Genomic DNA, 11,285 nt, shown 5'->3' with positions numbered 1-11,285 from the left:
ATGGATTGTGATGAGTTGTATGAGCCCCCAATAAAATGATTAAAAAACAGAAAGAAATGATGATGGCAACAGATGTACAAATGTGCTTGATACAAATTGATGAATGGATTGTTATAAGAGCTCCCAACAAAAGAAATCTTAAAACTCACCTACCCCTAAGAGCAGGTGAGCGGAAACCTATGAGCTTCATGAACACCCAGTGCATAAATGCTGTCAAAATCTTCGCTACACTAAATTTCTCTAACAACAGATCCCCCTTGCCTATTAATTAAAAAGGAAGACATGGTTACTAAACTTTTAAACTTTACAAAGTACTCCAAACTGTCTCCCAAAATATTCCCACCCTTTCATCTCCAAAGACCTGCTAGTGGTATTGGAGGAACCCTAGTGGTGCATTGAGTTAAGGTGAGGGTTTGAATCCACGAAAATAAGCAGACGACTGAGAAATCACAGGAGGTGTTGCATGGAACCCATGGGGCTAATACCTGACAGGGGCAGATGGCCATGTCCTTGCTCACAGAGCTCCTGGGTGGGCTCACGCCACTGACTTTTCAGTTAGCAGCTGGGCAAGCAATTATTATGCCACCCCAGGTCCTTGTGAGTAGGTACTCCTAATCCATGTTTTACACTTCAAGGTCCTGAGTTTCAATGAAGCTTTTAGAGATTAGAACCTTGGAAGCCCTGTGGAAGTGCCTCTTCTCTGAGCTACAGGGTCGCTGTGAGTAAGGCTCAACTCGATAGTAATGGGAAAATTATGGAATGTCTTCCAACATGAAGGGCTCATTTTCCGGCACGGTATCGGAAATAGTCTGTGGTAGTTACATCATCTCGTGTCAACTTGATACAGTGAAGGGGTGGCGTGTAGCCTGTCAATCCAGTCACGGCCTGATGGTACCTCTTTGTGGGCATGGTCTTCTCATAAAGGAGGATTCTGGGAACTTCCCCCTGCCACTCTCTGCTTCACCTTTTTGTTGATGAGCCATTTTGAGTCACATTGATGGCAACCAGAGCCCTGTGAAGTGGCTACCACCATTGGATCCACATGACTTTGCACCCACCGACCTGTGATCTTCCTGCATTCTGCATCATTGCATGTGGCTGCATGAGTTGGAAGACTGATTTATGGACTAGTATCGGACTTATGGATTGGACTGGGATGTTTGCTTGATATATAATTACTTCTTGATATAGAGCTTTCTCTTACAAATAAAAAAAGAAAAGAAAAGAAGCATATGACACAAATTATAATGAGTACAAGGAAGAAAAAAATGTCCTAGAGCTGATTGTGGTAACAATTGTGCAATCTCCCTGATATGATGAAACTATTGGATTATATGATATGTGGATGGAGTGCTAAACAAAAAACTTAAAAAATAAATAAGCATACAAAATTTTTTCAATATTTTTTTTCAACAATATCCAGTATTGGTGAGATTCAAGGGAAAATGTCTGTTATTAGTAAATATGTACTGGTACGATTTTTTTTCTGGAAGGCAATATATATCAAAAAAATTTTTAATGTGTGTTAATGTTTAAAAGTTTGCCTTAAGAAAACTAGACCAAGGGATAAAAATGTGCGTGTGCTTATGAGACAGAAGGAGAGTGTTCTATACAGATGGTCTTCATGCGACCACTACTACTAAAAGTGAAATTTCGACAGTTAGCTAAACAGATCATGGTACATACATTCAGTAGAATATATGCAGCCAAAGTTAACAACATGAAGAATGTTCTCAATTCATTAAATTAAAACAAGTTATACATCGGACAGGGTAACTTATGACAAAACTATAATAATTTATGAACTATTGAGGGTTCATGAGGGAGTGGGGAGGGCGGAGGGAGGGGGGAAATGAGCAACTGATATTAGGGGCTAGAGTGGGAGGCAAACGTTTTGAGAATGATGAGGGCAACAAATGTGCATATGTGCTTGACACAATGGATGTATGCATGATTGTGATGAGAATTGTACGAGCCCACAATAAAATAATTTTTTTAAAAGTTATACAATGGAACAATATCACATTTGTTAAGTGAAGGTGAGAGATAAATATGCAAAGAAACAGGCACAAACAGGAATTAAAATGTTAACTTTTGTGATACTGAAGTAACTTCTGTTGATTTTCCGCATGTTCTATTGCTCTTCCCCACCATCCCCCATACACACACCCTTTTATGTCCATGCTCTTTCTACGTGACTAGCAACCAATATGCATAACAATTAAAATCATACATCTTTATCCCACAAATGAGTTTAACAAATCAGAGAAAATAAAAGATAAATATCATTTACTATCATATCAGCATAATGACTACTCTTATGTTCTGCCTCACTGCATGCCTCAAATAGTTACAGAATTTATTTTTAGTAAAAAAAGTAAATAAAACTCATTGCCATTGAGTCAATTTTGACCCATACTTGCCTCACAGGGCAGGCTAGAACTGCCCCTGTGGGTTTCTGACACTTAACTCTGTAAACAGGAATCGACAACCTCACCTTTCTTGCTCAGAGTAGCTGGCGGTTTCGAACTGCTGACCTTGCTAGGCCCCCAGGGCTTCCATAGCACGTTTAAATGTCAGAATGAATTTCATACTATTTTTACGCAGAAGTTGAACTCAGTCGTAGAAGAAGAACTTGACCTCATTTCCTAGAGAAAGCTTTCCTTCAGAAGAAAGGTTCTGTTTCGCAATTACAACCTCACTTGAGAGATCAGAGAGGAGATGAGCCCCTTTCACCTAAGGCTTGACGTAGAGGTGTTTGTCTCCACTGTTGAACAAGAATATCTTAAACAAAAGTGACTGTGATTTCAAACTCTAAGCCTGAAATGGTTTTTCCAACTTAAATGCCTCCTGCTCTGAATGGACTATGTATAAAAACTAATACATGTTCAATATGTATACAATATCTAAGAAAAAGTACAAACAGGAAGCCTGAACGAATCAAGGTAACCCAAGTTCATGTATGGAGAGTTAAGAAATCGTTTTCCTCTTCCTCTTGCGCCACAGAAGCCTTCCTAGTAAGTGTTTCCCGCTTACACCAGATTAAATAATGATTTTCTCGAGGTCAGTAAACTGCGACATTGAGTGCATTCACTTACAATAAGTATAACCCCAGTAGATAATGAGTAGAAGCCCAGTCACATGTAGATTCTCTTTAAAAGGCTGACTTACAGTTACTGCTTGGCTCTTCATTTCTGAGAGGAGAGATTGAATTCAGCCAAAATGTGCCTGTTAACTCATGATTGAAATTCTGTCTCCCTTAGGAACATTTTATCAAAAAACTTTAAGGTACAGCCGAAGTGTCCATTCATGCCAGATTGCCCATACAAGTCCCAACGTATGCAGCTTCTCTCGCTCCCCCGTGTCCCAGGTTACGCAGTACATCAGAAGGCCAGCATAGCACCGTACGCGATATGTGCAATGTTGGGATGGGAGCACGAAATACATGTCTCGACTCGTCTCCTTAAATTCTCATGTCATTTTCCTCGCACACTGAAGAGCTACAGTGAAATGGACACAGGGTCAACAGGGTCTCAAATCCCTCTTCAGTTCCTCCTGTACAATTAGTTACCACCTTCCAGTGATTCCGTTTCTAAAGTCTCTAGATCTTATCCCTCACAAACTTTGATCAGATACGATTTCTGATCTCTGACTCCTGCAATAGCCTTCCTCTACTTTCTACTTTACTCTTATTCACCTCTCTTATTTCTGTTAGACTTGAGATCCTTGTTATGAAAAATAAATATTCTGGTGATCTCTAAAAGATCTATGTATGATATATTCATATGCCTAAAAACGTAATAGAATTTCTCTTATCCCACTTCTTTTGGAAGTTTGAGATTAGACTGTACTGGGGGAGGGGGTGTCTACCACCATTTCCATCTCAGTTCTTCCCTAAGTTTTATAAGCAATCAAATGGGACGGACGGAAGTCAAGGGCTCACTTGCGCATCTGTTCATCTCCGGGGCTCGGAGGCCGTAGTAGCCCGGTGGGCAGGAGTGCAGGCACTCTCCGTACTGGCGCATCCCTTCTCTTCGAAGGAAGAAGAACAGCTTCTGCTGACATCGACTGCACCCGTTGTCCTTTGAACAAGACAAGCAACCCTTGCAAATGGGATTTGAGACATGACTAGCTGCAAAAGGAAAAACAAAAACAGTTTTCAATACAGATATAATCAACTTTCGAATAAGTACAGTGCAGAGAGAAAAATGTCTTTTGTCCCATGCTTCCCGATCAAAGAGAGATGCTGAATAAAATGCAAACAGAAATATATTATACAACCAAGTTTTGAGGAAATGAAGAAGGTAAAGGGCAAGTTAAGGCTAGGCACTGACGCTGAATCGCTCATGCTCTAGTGGATCAGACGGAGGCAGACCTCGGGCAGGGTTCTGAACCCAGGTCAAGATGTGTGCATGCAGACAGCTGACACTCTGCTCACTTTGTATACCGAGGAGTCGTCTAGCGCACTGTATGACACAAACGCTAGGTCCCCTGCTCACCCCGACTGACCATGGAGAGTGATAGCGAGCCTGCATGGAGGCTGTGGAACGCATACGTTCAGTAGAGAGAACACCCCTGAGAAAGAAAATCCCCAACTCTGCAAGACATTTTAGTGTGGGACCCAAAATAATTATCAATATATTTCGGAATCCATAACTCAACAATTGAACATAAAGTCTGTTCAGAGCTTTCAAACACACACACACACACACACACACACACACACACACACACGAAAATGTAAAACTGTCCTCTAGACAATTTCTACAATCTTGGAACCTAATATCGTTATGGAAAACTACCTTAAAATTTTGTTTGCTGAAAATGAGAAGGAGTTGCAGCATTTGCTGATGAAAATTAAGGACTGCAGCTTCAGTATAGATTACAACTCAATGTAAAGAAGACAGCAATCCTCACAACTGGACCAATCGTGATCAGTGGATGAATGGGAGAATTCACATCTGAAAAACCAGGAACAGCAGAATGGAAATCGCCTTTAAATGCATGTGTCCCGAGTTATTTTTGAAAAAAATTAAAGAAATAGAAATTACATGGATAAGAACAAGAGTGTATAAAATATGCAAATTAGAAAGAAATAAAAGAGAAACTTAAAAATGCTCATCTCTGAATAGAATGAACTAACTGGAAGAGAGATGAGGAAACTACACAGCCTAGAGCAAAAGAAAAAGATGTGAAAATATAAAATGTTAAGAATCATATCAACCCAAAAACAGGTGTGGGAAATGTTCAAATACATGATTATTAGATATTCCAGAGGAGAAAATAAAATGAATAAGCTACAAGATACAATAAGGAATGACTATTTCCAGGACGATTCAAGAAAGACATTAGTTCTTAAAGAACAGTCCTAGGGAGGGCAATCAGACAAGTACTCTACATAGTTACACAAGTGAACAAAGTCCAGACAGCACAACACATTACTTACAAAGGAAGGAAAAGTTGACTGACAGCAGATAGCTTCATAGGAACAATAAGTAGTAGAAGATAGTGAAATTCTATCTTGAGCATGCTGAAGGAACAGGATTGTCAAATTATGTATCTATAAGAAGTTAAATGATGGTTTAGGAATGAGAGCAAAATAAAGACATTTTAGTCAAGACATTAACCAGGCACCCTCCCTGAGAGAATCACGTAAGTATGTCTTTCGAAAAAACTAAAATCAAGCGCAGGTGGAGGAGTCGAGATGGCAGAGTAGCTGGCTGCGCCAGGCCCCTCTCCAACAAGACGTGCGAGACTCGATGACCCCCCTGGAGTCCTTAGTCTCAAGTGGAAGAACAAAGAGTCACACTGAACCGGGAGTGGAAAAATAAACTGAACAAAACCAGCGTATGAGCAGAAATACGAAGCACAGCTCTTTGACCATTTTGAGAAAAACCCAGTAGAGATACTGAGGAACATTGACGAGCAAGTCACAGAATCCCTACTAAGACACTGACCACTTTTCTATATATGTATTTATCTGCTGCAAGTGTATCCATGACTACAAAGACGCTTTAAAATTCCGTGGGGGAAATTCCATTATCCTTTAATACCAACTTTTCCCAAATTTTGGAAGCAACACTCTGTACAACAGAACAAAACACTGCCTGCTTCTGTGACCGTCATCATAATGGTATGTTTGCGACCACTGTGACAGCCACTGTGTCAGTCCATTTAATGAAGGGACTTTCTCTTTTTGAGGACTCTTCTTTGACCAATCGTGATTCCTGCAGGAATTGGTCTTTCCTGACAACATGTCTAAAATACATGAGATAAAGTCTTGTCATCCTTGCTTCTAAGGAGTATGCTGCCTGTACTTCTTTCATGAAGTACAAACAAAAAGAAGCTACTATTTCTTGAAGCATCTTCCATCGATGTCTAAAACGTCTTCCATCTGGGTTCATTCACTTCTTAAAAGTGATGTTTCCATCTCGCCAGCCCTTCCAGGAAGAAGTCAGCACTCTTCCGCTTCAAAACTCAAAAACGTATTGCCATCAAGTTGATTCTGACTCACAATGACCCTAGAAGACAGGGTGGAAGTGCCCCTGTGGATATCAGAGACGGTAATTCTTTACAGGAGGAAAAAGCATCATCTTTCTCCCATGAAGCAGCTGGTGGTTTCAAAGCGCCAAACTTGTGGTCCGCAGCCCAACATGTATCCGCTACATGACCAGGGCTCCTCTACTCTTCCACTTACAGTTTTGCGATCCTTGATGGATCCAAATCATGTGCCTTTTAAATGTGTTTGATATTTGGATCAGGGTAAGAGTGCCCAGTGAAAATCTCATAGGATAACTGGGTACATGCAAAGAATGAGGAGGTGATGTATGTACGGGTTGTGATAAGAGTTGCATGAGCCCCCAATAAAAAAAAGAAAGAAAGAAAGAAAGAGAGAGAGAGAGAGAAGGAAGGAAGGAAGGAAGGAAGGAAGGAAGGAAGGAAGGCAGGAGAACATGCACATTGAGCAGACAGGAAGGTAGACAAGGACTAGTGAGGTGATGGAGGAACACCAAGGTAGGATAGACATAAGAAAGTCCCCCTCTGGAACAAGAGATGCAAACAGGAGAAAGCTATCTCCTTTGCCTCCCCAATTCTGGCCTGATGGGTCCCCAGAGGCCCCTCCTGATGGTCTTTATCACAGGCCTCTGACGATGGTCTTGCAGAAGTTACTGTCCGAGTTGATCTCATCTGTGGTAAGAGCCAAAGCACTACGAACTCTGTATCAAAAGAACTCCTACAGGGCTTGTCGGAGTCGGTCTGACGCAGCTCTGATGGTGTCTCGGTCTGCTTTGCACCCCTCTTTGAGGGATCTGCCAAATACAACATTATTTTCCTCCAAAAAAAAAAGAATGAGGTGGTACACTGGTGATTTTTAAAAAATGAATGCAGTTTTCAATTTATTAAAACTTTTTCATAATGAGATCCCAAGATCATTCTTTGTCCTTTGAGAAAAAGCTGTCAAGAGTACTACCTCCTTAGGAATTTCCCAAAAGAGCCACCATACACTTCTGATCTGACCTCCCTGCCTTGAATTTCACTGGCCCAGCAGATCCCCTCAGAAGCCGCTACTGTGATTGGATCTTTCTTTAGAAGCCACACTAAAGAGACCAAGGTAAGGGTATTGCTGGGAGAACTTGTCTGCAGAAATCCACCAATCTCATATACTTGTTTTAAATGCTTTGTTTGGAATAAATCTACACATGTATGGACTCATGCCCCTGTAGCAATACTTTTTGACTTATCATAAAATTTATATTTCTTTTAACTTGTTGACACTGACTGAAACCCTTGCGGTTAAAGTGATAATTCAGAGCTTGCATGCTAATGTCATAACCTACTCTTCCTTCAATCATGTTGTGACCACTTTTCCATAGCAATTAATCAGACCAATATTACTTTATTGCTTTCACAATTCTTAGAAGTGTCCATTTTTCCAATAGTCTCCTTACTCACCACCATCATATTAGTTGTATTTCATGAAGACCACCACCAGTTCTCTAATCCCCTACTGAAGATCTAATTCTCCATTTTTGGCCTTCACAACTCCTGTAGCCTGGGCCTTAGCCAAATGCTTCTCCTCTAGCTTCCATGATCATCTCATCTAAACATACTAGACTGCATGCATCCACACAGCAACACACACACCACATGCTGGTGACCATCACAAACCTCTCCATGACACTTGGTTTTCTTATGTCTCATATAGACTTTTAAGGTCCCCAACATCAAGTTAACATCTACTTTAGTCTATATTCTATTGGTGGGTTGACTGCCCCACTATTATTATGGTATAGCTTATATCTTATGCTGACTAGATACTTTTGATGTACAAAGCATTTTCACACAGCAGACAGACAATCAGTCTAAATAGAATTACATACAACTTCTTCAGCTGCTTTCTGGAAAGATATCCTGTTATTGGTATCCTGAGCAAGGTATAAAAAGTATGTAAATTCAGAAAAAAAGAGGGTACCATTCAGCTGCTCTGGTAAGAAAGGGTAAAGATGGGAACTTGGAGTGGCTAGGTCAAAGATAATTGGGAGAGGTAAATAGCAACAGGGAATATTCAGAGATTGCCTGAGGAAATAGTTATGGTGAGGAAGGAAGGGACTAGGAACAATCCAGGTCATTTTAATTCTCTGGGTTCTTCCAGGAACATAACCCAGTGTAGGCACAAATGAGCTATGGAATGGTGTCTTGGACAAGCAATTCCTCATTATTTAATGAAACAAAGATTCCTAAAATATTAACTTCTATGAGATTAAGGCAAGGGCAGAGGGTTTCTGGCTAGAGTTGCATCAAAAGTGATCCCACATTGCAGAGTCCTGAGGGAGATATGTGAGAGTAGTTTCCTGGCTACCTCCCGCGCTCGGAGTTTACTAGAGTTTTGAAAAGGTCATAGCAAGATTAATAAACCCTAAACCTAGCTGTGCCAGTGAAGAGAGAATTTGGAAGGTTGAAGATCAGGCTGTCTGTACCACAGTGATCACAAACTAAAGCGGAGGCTATACTTTCAGTTCAAAAGTTAAATGGAAAACTCTATCACCATAAATCACACTCCATAGTAGAGTGTGTGGGGGGGAGAGCTCTAGAGCACAGGGGGCTGTGATATATTTTAGGGTTTTCGTTTTTTGTTTTTGTGCCCGAGGCGCCCTTTTTTCTTTTCGCCACAGATTTTTGAGTGTCCACGTGTGGCGCTCTATTTTTTTTTTTAAAGGTATTATTAAAAACATTAAAAGCACTGCTTTATTTACTTGAACCTCAACTGATGTAAACAATAAAAATGAATTAGGGAACACTTACCTGAATCCATCTCCTAGATATATCTTTATTACCCTACGCATGATGAATTCTCTTAAAACAAAAGTGATGTCAGCCACACCCAGCCTAAGTGCTCTCTCTTCTCTTTCCCCAACCAGCTTCAGTCATTAATAGCTCTCTTCAATGCTGAAGGACAAGGGGTACACATTGATCCAAATCTCAAAGAAGCCTTTCCATTTACCCATCGTCCAATTCAACTGTCCTAAGGGCCTTCTCTGTGTTATAAGTCAGTGGTTGAAACACTCAACAAGAACTTCCCCATCGCCCTTACAAAGTGGCTACCCCAACCTGTGTGTCCAAAGCTGAGCGAAAAATAGACCCTGAGACGAGACTAATTTATTTTTCAGGATCTGACTATGCTGAATGGCTCTGTCTATTGCTATGAGATTTAATTCAAGTGTGCAGGTGAATAAACAGATCTTCATTTCCAGCTCTGATGACCATGTTTATTTGTTCTCTCTGAAGCTTCAACTTTCCAACCCTGAAGCCTGCTGAGATCCAGAGCCTCATCATTCCAACTAAAACACTTTTCTAAATCTAGATCCACCCCAAATTCTAAAGATGAAGTGTGTCCCTTTAAAGTCCTCAAAAAATCGTATACTCAGTGATTATAGCACAAACTCACACATACCTCCACAACAGAAAAAAAGAATACCTAGGTCCTGAAACAAGGAAAACCATACAGCAGAAAGCAAGTAAGTAATGACACCTCTACATCTCAGAGAGACAAGCTCAGCAAAAGAGACCTTTTACTTGAATCCTAATTGCTTTGTTCCCCTTAAATTGTACCTTTGGCCTTTCGATCAATCTAATCCAGTTCTTCATATTTTACCCCATATGGCATTTTATGTAGTTACTGAAAGCCCATCTGTTTCCCATACACTCTTGACACTTCTTTAAGGTGCTCCCATGTTTCTGGATTTTATCCGGGCCAAGTAAGGAATCTACATGCCTTCAAGGGGAGGCATCCATTCCTGACAACGTGAATGGAATTTTAATTCTGAAAATAGAACTGTCAATATATTGGTGGATCTCTGTCTCCATCTGTGTTTACTGGTTAAACAAGACTGCCAAGTTCAACATCACTTTAAATGAACACTTACTATGGATCTCAATAATCAAGCATGTAATAAAATTCCTCCACCTGTCTCTTCTCTAACCCTAAGCTTCAACAACATGGACCTTCAGTGTCAGATCCAATACAAAGCAAGGAGGGCGCAGATCCTGCCCATACAACTGATATGCTGGCATTAAAAGCCTAACAACCATGTACATTATTAAGCCCCAAATCAATGAAACAATCAAAGTCATAAATTGATGAGCCACGCCAGCTGTCTTAGGATGAAATGATAAATGCTTGTTTTAAGCTGCCTTATCTATAAATATTTATACAGAAAAGTATAAATATTTATAGATAATATCTTCATAAAGCATGCGATCTGATTTTAATGTGATGCCCAAAAGTCTTAATATTCAAATTCACCAGTTCCATCATTATACTCTAGGCAGAAAATAAGGGAACAGTTAGCTTATTAAATTCTTAATAAAGCTTAGAAATAGATAAATTTCTAAATGTCCATTAGTGAGCTTAATTTAGAAAAATTCTGAGCATAATTAAAGGCAAAGCTTGTTCCAAGATCACAAGGTTTGAGGACCTGTAGCTACAGAGACTACAGTTTCTCAGAATCCTTTTATCACATCAGGAGATCTTCAACAGAGAACATTTTTTAGCTACAAGGTTTATGAACTTTTACATTGCAAAGAAGTCCTTATAATAAATATAAATTAATTGCCAGCCCTAAAGGGTAACTATTTGATCATTAGTAATGATAATATTTTACTCATCTACAATTCGTGCTTATCCTGAGAAGCTTGTCTGGTGAATATACTACTACTAAAATAAGGCCCCCCAATTATGAAAATCATCTAGAGAAATGTGCAGTCTTAATCCCAGGATTAAAGTT

General features: G+C 40.0%; 1 protein-coding gene across 2 annotated transcripts in view; it reads right to left on the bottom strand.

Moving 5' to 3' along the window:
• RSPO2 (R-spondin 2) overlaps positions 1-11,285 on the bottom strand; it is a 166,549-nt gene that overhangs the window by 86,029 nt on the left and 69,235 nt on the right. Inside the window, exon 2 of one of the 2 annotated variants that reach the window (XM_004697433.2) lies at positions 3,944-4,132. In XM_004697433.2, the coding sequence (XP_004697490.1) occupies positions 3,944-4,025 (82 nt within the window). In that variant the 5' untranslated portion in view covers positions 4,026-4,132. Of the gene's footprint in view, positions 1-3,943; positions 4,133-11,285 lie in introns of those variants that run through there. The other variant, XM_045287528.1, reaches the window with a different exon arrangement.

This window comes from Echinops telfairi, unplaced genomic scaffold (assembly GCF_000313985.2).
Source record: "Echinops telfairi isolate 266 unplaced genomic scaffold, ASM31398v2 ScPeMD7_1;HRSCAF=3_0, whole genome shotgun sequence".
NCBI lineage: Eukaryota > Metazoa > Chordata > Mammalia > Afrosoricida > Tenrecidae > Echinops > Echinops telfairi.
Note: the sequence above shows the minus strand (reverse complement) of the source record. Positions and strands in the feature narration are given on the sequence as shown.